A 12,045-nucleotide genomic window follows, 5' to 3' on the forward strand; every position below is an offset into this window, starting at 1 on the left:
AGTCCTAAGGCCCTGCAGCTTGCCCCAGTGTCCCCAGGCAGTTTGCTGGTGTGTCTGTGTGTTTCCATGGTAATACCCAAGGGCCACCTGTTGGAGGAATCAGGCACCCGTGGAAAATTGACCCTGCTCCCTCATTCCAGCAGCCAGGGCTGAGGGTTTGAGAAGTGGCTGGCCTAGGAAACGTGATCCTGGAGGGAGAGAGGGTGGGCACAGAGGAGCTCAGTTTCTCAGCTAAGTGCTGAAAGAGCCCCCTGCAGCAACCCCACACTGGGGGCTTGGTGGTGGTGGGGGTGTGGGGTGTGGAGGGGTTCCGCCTTGCAGGCAGCCTTCCCCTGAGGGGAGGCACTTAGCGCTGGGGTCAGAGGAGCAAGGTTGAGAGGATGGGGCAGGCAGGGGTGGGCCTGGCTGCCATTGACATTCTTGCTGGGAAGCCCGGAGCGGGGCCTCCTGGGAGGAAGGAAGCATGCTTTGCTTTGCTGTGTGAGTATTGTCTCCTCCACCCCCACCTGCCACACCGCCAGTCCTGGGCTTTTCTTGGGTGGTGGTGGGTGCAGGGTAGGATTTGAGGTGCAGGAGTTGACGTCCACTGATTGCGGATGAAGGAACCGACTCCCAAAGGTGCCCAAGTTGGGGCTGTGCTGCACAGAGATGGAGCAGTGAGAAGAAAAGTCCGGTGTGGTGGGGTGGATGCCACCTCCTGGTGAGCCCATGTGTGACAGAGTAGGACTGGGCCCACTAGGGTTTTCAGGGACTGTTTTCTTAGAAGCAGAATGCCAGGCCTTTCTTCTGAAGTGCTGTGGGTGGACTTGAACTACCCACTTTTTCAGTTAACCCTTCTTCCTACCCAGGGACTTGGCAGTGGGAAGAGCACAGTGCAAACGTGATGTTGTCAGGAGGTCCTGTGAGTGTCCCCACACTTCCTGCATAGTGGGAATTCCATCTCAGGGTTTCCCGAGTCCCCCTGCAGGCCCTCCCTTGTTCGGACAAAGCTCAGAGATGGTCTTCGCTTCAGTTTTGCCCTCTGTGAATTGGGAATGATGATCAAAGGAGGAGCGAGTGAATTCCTGTAAAGCCCATTGGATTTTTCATCCCCTTTGACCAAGTGATTCCATTTGAAGGCATGTGCTCCTCCCAAACGCTGACCAAGCTTTATGTACGATTATTGGCAAATGAACGGTGCTCACAGTGGAGGAATGGGCCAGTAAACGGATGGGCAATTTATGGCCATTCAACAGGCAACGGAAAAGCACTGGGGTGGCGGGGGTAGGGGAGGGGAGGAGAAAGACAGGCTAGAAAGCTGTAGAAAGAGGGAAAGCATTCCTGTCTTACTCTTCTTCACACGTGCAGACCTTGAAGTGGGCTTTGTAGACAGTATGTTGTTGCGAGTTGCCTTTGAAGTTGGTCCCAACCCTTAGTGACCCTCTCTCTGCGCAACAGAATGAAACAGCGCCTGGTCCTGGGCCAGCTTCATCACTGTGCCTCTGTTGTAGCTCATGGTTACACCCACGGTGCCAACCGTGGAATCACGGATCATCCTCTTCTTGGCTTTCCCTCGGTTTTACCAAGCATGATGTCCTTCTCCGAGGACTGGCCTCTCCTGACAACATGGCCAAAGTAGGTGAGACCACACCTCACTGTCCTGGCCTCTACACGGCACCCTGACTGGGCTTCTTCCAAGCCAGTTTTGTTTGTTCTTTTGGTAATCTTCAATATTCATTGCCAGCACCGTAACTCAAATGAATCTTCTTTGTCGGTTTTCCTTATTCAGTGCCCAACTTTCACACGCATGAGGTGAGTGAAAACACTGTGGCTCGTGTTAGGCACCTTGTAGTCTTCAAAGTGAGATGCTTGCTTTTCAGCACTCACAGCGTTCTTGTGCTGCATTTTTACCTCAGGCAACGTGTCATTTGATCTCCTGACAGCTGCTTCCAGGAGTGTTGACCGTGAATCTAAGCAAGATGGAATTCTTGGTCTTTTCTCATGATGCTACTGGTCATGTTGTGAGGGTTTTTGTTTTCTTCGTAGTGAGCTGTAATCCACACGGAAGGCTGCAATCCCGGATCTTCATCAGCAAGTGCTTCAATTCCTCCTTATTTCAGCAAGCAAGGTTGTGTCATTGGCATATTGCAGGCTGTTATTAAGCCTTCCTCCAGTCCTGATGTCGAAGTCTTCTTCATATAACCCGGCCTCTGATTACATGCTCAGTAAATAGATTGAATAAGTGTGATAAGAGGATCCAACCCTGACACACACCTTTCTTGATTTTAAACCAGTTTGCACAACTGCCTTTTGATCCATGTACAGGTTCCACATGAGCACAAGCATGCGTTCTGGAATCTCCATTTTCAAGGTTGTCTATAGCTTCTTATGGTTCACATAGTCGAATGCTTTGGCATAGTCAATAACACACAAGTAAACATCTTTCTAGTATTCTCTGCTTTGAGCCAAGATCCATCTGACATCAGCAATGATGTTCCTTGTTCTAGGTCCTCTCCTGAGTCCAGCCTGAACCTCTGGCAGCTCCCTGTCAATGTACTGCTGAAACTGTTGTTGGATGATCTTCAGCAAAATTTTATTTGCATGTGATATTAATGATTAGTTCTATAATTTGCGCAATCTGTTGGGTCACCTTTCTTTGTAATGGGTACAAATATGGGTCTTTTTCAGTCAGTTGTCCCAGTAGCTGACTTCCAAATTTTCTGGCATAGACGAATGAGTGTCTCTGGGGCTTCGTCATCTTGTTGAAGCACTTCAATTGGTGTTCTATCAATTCCTGGGGCTTTTTCTTGTTTAAAACTCTAGATTTTGTTTATTCATTAACATTCCTGAGATGGGGGCCTGATTATTTAGGATTTAAAAAAATCATTTTATTGGGAGCTCTTTCAGATATCATGTCAGTCCATAATTCAATTAGATCAAGGGAAATTGCACAATTGCTATCACCATCAGTTTAAAACATTGTCTTTCTTCTTGAACTTTGATATCATCTCCTGGTTATCCCCGCTCACCCCCACCCTATCCCCCAGGAACTCTTATTATTATAATATATATTATTATATTGTATATATATTGCTGTATATTACACCATCCAATGTATCCATTTACCTGCAATTCTGTTATTCATTCCCTTCGAATGGGGTTATGTAGTCATCATTGCTATCAGCTCCCTGCCCCACTTCCCGTACCCTCAGGGAATCATTACTCTTGTTATTGTTTCTGAAGGGTTATCTATCTTGGCTTTCATGCATCAAATGGTCTTAATTATACAAATGAACATATAGGTCTAACAAGAGATAAACAAAACCATAATAGTAAGGGGAGGAAATATTCAAGAACTGGAGGATAGTTATGTGTTTCATCAATGCTATACTGCACCTGGGTTTATCATCCCTTCTGTGAGGGACTGTCCAGTTATCTTACAGGTGGGTTTTGGGTCTCCACTTTGTCCACGCTCCTTCACATCAATCTGATTGCTTGTTTTTGAACTTCTGATACCTTTTCCCGTCAACACCTCCTGATCACACAAGGTGGTGTGCTTCTTCCATATGGGCTTTGTTGCTCCCTGATAGATGGCCACTTGTTTATTTACATGACTTTAAGGCCCCAGATGCTATATCTTTTAATAGCCAGGCACCATCAGCTTTCTTTACCACCTTTGCTCTGGAACCAATTTTGTATTCAGAGATTATGTAAGGAAGGTGAGTATCATACAGTGTCACATTATTAGAACAAACTGTTCTCGTACTGAGGTAAGATTTAAAGTAGAGCAGAGCCTTGGTTGTATCTAATGCTTTCAGTGCAGCTTGGACACCTCCCTTCAGTACCATTGGTTCTTGCTCCTTTGCTACCTCTTAAAATGGTGGACTGTCCACCAGTTCCTCCTCCTCCTCCTCTTCTTTTTGTTGGAATTTAATACATATAACCAACCAGTTCTTTTTGGAATGTCAGCCAGTACAGTGAGAGCACTCTGTGTCTATTTCCCATCTTCTTTAGGTGCTTCCTGCATCATTCCATATTTTGCCCACAGAATCTTTTGGTATTGAAACTCCAGGCTTTGCATTTTTTCTTGAGGTCTTTCAGTTTAAGATATGCTGAGCGCATTCTCCCTTTCTGGTTTTCTAGGTGTCTGTATTACTATCTTACCTGGTTCTCTGGAACGACCCTTTGAAGTTGTCCATTTGGCTCTTTAACTTCCTCATTTTCCCCATTTGTCGTCACTACTCTGTGATTAGGAGCAAGTTTCGGAGTCTCTTCTGACACCACTTTGAGATTTTCTTTCTTTCCCGTCTTTTTAATGACCTGATGATTTCTTCATGGATGATGTTCTTGATGTTATCCCACCGCTCATCAGAGCTTATGTCATTAGTGTTCAGTGTCCTTAAGATGGTCTCAAAATTCAGGTAGGATGTACTCAAGGTCACATTTTGGCTCTTGTGGACTTGTTTTAATTTTCTTCAGTTTCAACCTGGACTCACCTATGAGCAATTGATAGTCTGTTACACAGTTGGCCCTTGGCCTGGTTTTCGCTGCTGATATTGAACATCTCCATGTCTCTTCCCACCGATGTAGTCAGTTTAATTTCTGCGTATTCCATCTGGAAAAGTCTGTGTGTTGTTGAAAAGGTATTTTCGATGAAGAGGTCATTGGTCTTGCAAGATTACATCACGTGGCCTTCAGCTTCTTTTCTGTCACCCAGGCCACCCTAACCAGCCACTGTTCTTTCCTTTTGGTTTCTAGCTTTTGCATTCTAATCGCCAGCTCTTAGCAATGCACCTGGATTGCCTGTTTAATCTATTTCAGACTGAGGACATAGGTAGAATTCTTCAGTTTCTTCAACACTAGCTCTAGTGGTTGGTGCTTATATTTAGCCTCTCACTGTCTATTTGAATAGTAACTGTACCGACTTATTTCCTTGTATGTGAAACAGTGATTATTGTATCATAGACAGCATTGCACTTCAAGACAGCTCTTGAAATATCGTCTTTGATGATGAAAGTGGTGCCATGCCTCGTGAAACTCTTATTCCTGGCATAGTTAATCAGATGATTTCGGATTCCAAATGGCCCAAACCAGTCTATTGCAGCTCACAAAGGCCTAGACTATCGATCTTCATGTGTTCCATTTCGATTTTTGACAACTTCCAGTTTTCCTAGATTCATACTTCGTACATTCCAGGTTCTGATTGTTATGAGAAGACTGGGCTGCAGGTTCGTGTGGTGTGTGTGTGTGTGTGTGTGTGTGTGCGTGTGTGTGCTTGCGTGTTGGGATGGGGGTAGATTGTTGTACAGCACACAGTGGTGAGAAAGAGGAGGTAGTGGCTTGGTGTGAACTTGGAGCTTCCATGGAGACAGAGTGGATGCCGGAGGTGAACAGCTGGGGATGGAGCTGGACCTGGGAGATTCCATTTGCTGTGGCTTCAGTGGGAGAACTTTGGAAGAAGTCAAGTCCCTGACTCATCGAGTGGGCTGCCTTGTGTGAGACTGAGTGAGGTCCTTGTGAAGAGCCGTGGCTTAGCAGGGGCTGCCTTCTCTGAGTGGGTAGGGCTGGGACGTGGTACCAGATGGCTTCTAAAGAGAAGTCCGTGCCCAAGGTACCTGTGTTAGTCAGGGTTGACTTGAGAAACAAATTCAGAGACACTCATTTGTGTATAAGAAAGAGCTTTCTATCAAAGAGTAATTGCATATTAAGAAAGCAACCCAGCCCAGTCCAGATCAAGTCCATAAGTCTGATATTATCCCATATGCCAATAATAGTCTATAAATTCCTCTTCAGACTTTACACAACACATGCAATAACGCTGAATGCAGGAAGATCACAGGCCCGTGGGTGGGAAGTCTTGTGGATCCAGTGGTGGTGGAAGCATCTCAGTGCTGTCAGTGGGTCTCCACGTGGCTCCTCCAGCTCCAGAGCTCTGGCTCCATCAGCATAGCACTATGTGGCTTGTCAATAGGGATGTCTTGCAGAGAGAGTGGGTCTGGCCTTCAGTGAGCTATTGATCTCTGTAGCGCCTCCAAACAAGGTCATCAAGCTGTGACCTGATCGACAGGCCAGACTCCACCCCTTGACTCTTCATAGTCTCAAGTTGACATCAGGGTATGTAACTGCCACAGCACCTCAGGGAATCAACTCGGTGGCAGTGCATTTGAAAAAGAAGCAGCCGTGATCTTGGAAGAGAGAAGGAGAACGGAAGGACCAGAGGGCTTCTGGTTGTGGGAGGGGACGAGCCCCAGCAGCTGTGAACCCTGGCACCACATCCTCCCTTCCTCGGCCCTGCCCTCCTGCCCACTCCTGAAGGACAGGCCCCATGACAGGCTCCGGCTTGGACCCTTCACTGGCTCTACTTCTCTTTTGCTTGAACCCCTTCCCCCAGCCCTTCCTCCCATGACGTCAGACCCAGTCTATCCCTCCCTCCTTGGATATTCCAGCCCCACTGGCCTTCCTTGGATTGTCTGCCCTGTCCCTCTCACTGTGCAGATTTTCACGGTCTTTTGAGGTTCAGCACGAGTCCCACTTTCTCAGCCTTCTTCAGTTGTAGGGCCCTCTTTGCTTTCTCCTGCTCAGAAAATAGGCAGCTCTCGGCTCCAGATCCACCCAGATGATGTCATGGGTGTCACAGGGAGCCTTTTCAATCTCAGGCCACGGTCTTGACTTTCTTCACTGGTTTAAGCTTCCTGCTAACACTACAAAGTAGACACAGTTCCAAGTGGCTTCCACTGAAACAGCCTCTCTCAGTGGCTCCTTTTCAAACTCGGCTGAGTTCTTTCAGGCGGAATCCATGTCACTCCCACCAATGAGTCCCAGGCCCCAAGCATCCATGTTGGTGGCTGCCAGGAGACCTGGGGGTTCTAGGGCTTGTCTGGAAGGTTTCCAGCCTTGCTGGCTTAGGTCGGCTGCAGAGGGACCCTGAAGCTAAGTCCTTGGCCTGGAGCCATCCTGGTCATCTCACTACACCCTTCTCTTCTTCCTCCATCAGCGAGCTCAATGGCAACAACATCACTCGAATCCACAAGAATGACTTCGTGGGGCTCAAGCAGCTGCGGGTGCTGTGAGTACTGGGTGCTTTCCAGGCCCGTAACCTCTCTTTTACTCTATCTACCTTCTTGGGTCCTAGGCAGAGCCCTGCGTGGGGAGTGTGGGCTTCCTGGGTTCCAGGGCCATCAGTGGAGTCAGACCTAAGCACACGTAGTGGGGGAGTGGGGCAGGGGTTTGGTGAGTCCTGATCCAGGGCTCATTGACTAGCTCCTGGGGCCAAAGTTAGCCCAGGTAGCCCCTAGGAATCATGGGGTCTTCATAGTTCTTTTGAACTGGGACCTCAGAAAGACTCAATAGTAAGGCGAGAGCCCCCCTGGCTTGGGAGGGAGCCGGGTGGGGCAGTGGAGGACAAAGTTGATTCTCCTCAGGTGTCTGAGAGAGGCTGAGATAAAGGGTGATGGGCACAGTTCCGTTGGTCTTGACTGCTGGGGTTTCGAAGGAGCCACCTGTAGCACCTGCCTCGTCAGGAAGTTTAACATTGACAATTACAGAGTCCCTCCCCGCTCACTTCTCAGCAGCCGCTGGCACTTGGGTTTAGGCCTCACTGGCTGTGAAGAGACGCAGGGTCCTCTGGAGCCTGTTGGGGTGATGTGACGCCCCACTTGTTTCCGAGGCAGACGGGTGCAGGTGAAGGGTGGGGGGTACGGGCAGAAAGGGTGTGCTCGCTGATGTCAGAGTGGATTTGCTGCATGGGTGGGCTCTGCCCTGTCGACATCTGTTTTCCTCTGCCACTCCTGACCCATGTCTCCTAGCTCTGCCCCTTGGATGTAAGCCTACTGGGCTGGACAAGGCTCATGCACCCTCACCCTCAGCTGGCCGATGCTGCCTGCACCTGCGTGCAAGCCACCTGGGGCATGCCTTGGGAGCGACAGCCGGGAACTTTAGTGCCCCTTCTCCCTGGCATTTGGGCTGAGGGAGGTCTTGAGGGAGTCCTGGTCCCTCAAGAGCATTTTGCTGTCAAGGCTGGGTGCTGAGGAGCTGGTGCTGGGAACCAGCAAGGTGATGAGGAGATGTCCTTTCAAACTGGCGCACAGGAGTCTGTGTGGATCCTTCTTCCCTGGCTTTATCCCCAACCACTGGGGCCCTAGAATGATGTCTGCTCCTCTGCTCCCCCCAGGCCAGCTCTCTCTAGCAGTGCCAGCCCAACACCCTGTCTTCTTTCTGCAGGCAGCTGATGGAGAACCAGATTGGAGTGGTGGAGCGGGGGGCTTTCGATGACATGAAGGAGCTGGAGAGACTGTAAGTCGCGGTGGGGCATGGCGGGGTGTGTGTGTCTGGTGCTGTGGGACAGAGCCTCTGGCAGGAACGAGGGCTGTGTGCACAGGCGAGGACTCCCCTCCTGTGTTGATCTGATTTCTTGCAAAGAGTCTGTAACTATCATGATTGCCTTACTCGATGCCAGGCACCATGAGAAGCCCTTTGCCCCATCGTATCTCATCGAATCCTGAAAAACCACACTGGGCTAAGTGGTATTTTGCAGATGAGAAATGGAGCCTCATAGAGGTTAAACCACTTGCAGTGGCTACTTGGCAGAGGGGGTTAAAACCGGATCCTATTGCCTCCAGAGCCTGAGCTTTGAACGATGATGACAGACGTCCTCCTTTTCCATTTTTTGTAGAAGAACAACAAAAGCCAAAAGAAAGCAGACTCCCTGCCAATCAATCGAGTTGATTCCCACTCCCAGCCAGCCAACGCAGGGTTTCTGAGACCGTCTGTCCTCAGGAGCACAGACAGCGCATGCCTTTCCCTGAGGAGCGGCTGGTGGGTTTGAATCACTGACCTTGGCTGTGAGCAGCCCAACACGAGTCACTGTAGTATCAGGGCTCCCTGCTAGGAAAAGAAGAGAAGGAATTCAAGAAAGACAAATACGATGCTGTCTGGTGGCTTCCTGCAACCCCGACAAGAACCAAGGCCATCTTTCTGCCTCCAAGATGGAGAGAGAGACAGAGAGAGACAGAGAGACAGAGAGAGAGAGAGAGAGAGAGAGAGAGAGAAGGAGCTCACGGCGAGAAGAGATGTTTCATCCTGGGCTTGATTTCCTTCAAATGACTTAGAACAAAATGACTTCGCCGTGGGGGGCTGGCTTGGACGTGACTCATTTTTACTCCAGCTCTGGTGGGCAGAGGTTAGGGGCCTGGGCATGACTGATGGTGGTGGCCTTTGTCATGCCCGCTGCTGCCACCCAGCGCTTGTCAGGGTCCTCTGTTTGGAGTGTCTCCTGTGTCACACCACAGAGTCCCCGGAGGTGCAGATGGTTAATGCTCTTGGCCGTGTACCAAAAGGTGGGGACTCAAGCCCACCAAGAGCCCTCAGAGGAAAGCCTGGGGTCGGCTCCCGGAGACTCGGCTGTTGAGAACCCCGAGGGACACAGCTGGACTCTGATGCGGCATGGGGTCACCACGCGTCGTTGGGGTGGACCCGGTGACAACTGCTTGCTGTTGTTATTGCTGCCGCCGCAGACTCTGTGCCCCCTGTCTTCTCCCTGTTCCCTCTCCAGGAATGGGTCACCCGCAGTTTCACACCGGGCCGGGATTCTTAGGGCGTGGGGGTGACTCCTCTCTACCTGTGGGTGCATGTTAAAAATGGCATGCCACCTTTGTGAGGGCCCATCTCTTGGCCACCCTCCCACCTAACTTGCCAGGCACCAGTGGCGGATCGGTGACTCATTAAATTGGGTTACAGTGAGGAGCGAGAAAAGCCAATGCATGCCTCAGGCAGTGTAGTCAAGTTAAAACACATGTATGTGCCTTTCTTACCCCTCCCTATCTGCTCCCCGAAACCTTTCTTTTATGTGCAAAACACTGCTGGGCGGTTCCGAACCCACACATGCTCACCTTGGTTTCGATGTTTGCTTTCAGTGCCTTTAAAGAGGAGGGAGGTTTTTAAACAGCCCTTGGAACAGTCCTGGGGGAGACCCACTTCTCCCCCTTGCCTAAATTCTACAGCTCTTTAATCAGCAGCTTTCCAGTCTACCTGGGTTTTCAAAGAGATGCTCTTTCTTTTCACGCGATCATCTCCTGCGTTGACATAACGGTGAATTAAGCCATCTGATTATGATGATAAATTACTCCTGTCATAAACAGGAACAGGCACAACACTGATGCTGAATGAGAAGACTGGGGTCCTGCTGGCCCTGAAATGGCCATGATGGGTCAGTGTGCTGGTCCTCACTCTTGGCTTCCCAGTTTCCTCATTTACCAAGAGACACAGCTCAACAAAGTCAGCAAACTTACCTTGAGCACCAAGCAACGTGGAGGGATGATGGTGGCGGGGACACGTTTGGTGGGGTTGCTCCTGCAGGGAGTGGTATGAGCAGGTGTGTAAGGCATCCTTGTCAGAGTGGAAGCGAAAGAAACCCACGCTTTCATGGCGAGGGGTATGCCCACAAAGCACTGACCATGGTTGCTGTGATGAAATGCCTGGTAGCCATTATTGTTGTTATGACCCTGGCTTGGCATCACCAAACCCACCCCACCGCTATCCACTCAATCCCAACTCACAGCGAGGCGGAGACTAAATCTGTGCAGGATCAGGAAGCCCCATCTTTCTCCCAAGGAGAGCGGCTGGTGGTTTTGAACTGCTGACCTTGTGGTTAGCAGCCCCGCGTCTAAGCCACTACGCCACCAGGGCTTCTCTAACCTGTTCTGGATGCCTGCATATTCCTAACCCTGCTGGCTCCTCTCTTAGTGTCCTGTGGTGGTGGTTTGCCTGTAACTTTGAAATAGGTATCAATTCCCCTTTCCTCCTAAATGTTTATCAGAAATTGAAACCTGAAAAATGAGAGCAGTCTTGGGGGGAAAACCAAACAAAGCGAAAACCGGTTTTTGCCAGGCCATGTAAATGCAGGATTAATTTATGGGCTGGAGGTTAAGGGACTTGCAGTGATCCGATGTCTCCTCCGGTTGCTTTCAGGGTTACAATGGTGGTCTCTTTTTCTCAAGGCAAAGGATGTGTTTCCCTAGATCACACTTCTTCAGCTGGGCTCTTCAAATTGCTGATCTAATTGTCTGTCCCCACGCCGGAGCACGGCAGTCTCCCGTGTAGTGACACTGGTCTTTCTCACCAAAGCTGGATGAAGGGGGACCTCCTAGGCTGTCACCACAGACCAGCCATGCCTGATATGCAGTTAAAGGCTGGGCGATGAATAAGGACGAACAGGGAGAACGGAGGCATTTGCATTACGGTGTTGTTAAATGATTGAAAGTTTCACGGCTGCCGGAGAGGACAAGCCAATCTGTCACGGGGATGGTACCGTCAGGGTGCTCCTTAGAGGCGAGGACGGCGAACCTTTGTCTCCTGGACATGTTGTCAAGAGAGACCGTTGCTGGGAAAGGACATCAGGCTTGGCCAGTGGACAGCGATGGATGGACAAAGCAACTGCAACAATGGGTTCGAAGGTCCTATTCGTGAGGAGGACGCGGACCGGGCAGTGTTTCCCTCCGTTACGCTCGCGCGCACATAGCAACAACCTCTATTTTATGCCCGTTTTATGGGTACAGGAACACATGGGAAAATGTGAGGCTGAACTTGTATTTTTAAAAGATGAGACCTGTGTCCAAGATGGATTCTGGTGTCCTCTTCAGAATTAGCCATTGACCCTACTTTCTGTGACTTCTGATTGTCAAGCTTATGTGCGCTTGTACCAATCTTCATGGACAGTGACGGGACTATATGGGAACCGCGGTTGCATGGCCAACTCCGTGGGAAAGGATGAAATGGTGTGGAAATGGATATAAAGTGTAAATGTGGAATCTTTATAAGCAAATCAGACCTGCTCAAGGAACCCAGAGTCATTCATTGTAAAAAGAAGCCATTGTCCTCACCTTGTGTAAAAACCAGCTCACTCTGAAAAGTAGCTTGGTCCAATAAGATCTTGCTACAAAAGTGGGGAAGGGGTAGTTAGTTCTCTGCTGACTGGCTTACAACGATGTTCACAAACTGTCGAGTGGGAAAACTCAGGCTGCAAATACTTTCGATTACTTTCTTGGAAGCATTTGTCTCCTCTTATTTTTT

At 49.6% G+C, this 12,045-nt stretch overlaps 1 protein-coding gene across 1 annotated transcript in view; it reads left to right on the forward strand.

The window, feature by feature from the left end:
- The window catches only part of SLIT1 (slit guidance ligand 1), a 212,069-nt gene that overhangs the window by 25,424 nt on the left and 174,600 nt on the right, over positions 1-12,045 (forward strand). Inside the window, exons 2-3 of the mRNA XM_013004184.2 lie at positions 6,974-7,045; positions 8,200-8,271. Coding sequence (XP_012859638.1) covers positions 6,974-7,045; positions 8,200-8,271 — 144 coding nt within the window. The remainder of the gene's footprint in view (positions 1-6,973; positions 7,046-8,199; positions 8,272-12,045) is intronic.

Source organism: Echinops telfairi, unplaced genomic scaffold (genome assembly GCF_000313985.2).
Source record: "Echinops telfairi isolate 266 unplaced genomic scaffold, ASM31398v2 ScPeMD7_70;HRSCAF=299, whole genome shotgun sequence".
NCBI classification, from domain to species: domain Eukaryota; kingdom Metazoa; phylum Chordata; class Mammalia; order Afrosoricida; family Tenrecidae; genus Echinops; species Echinops telfairi.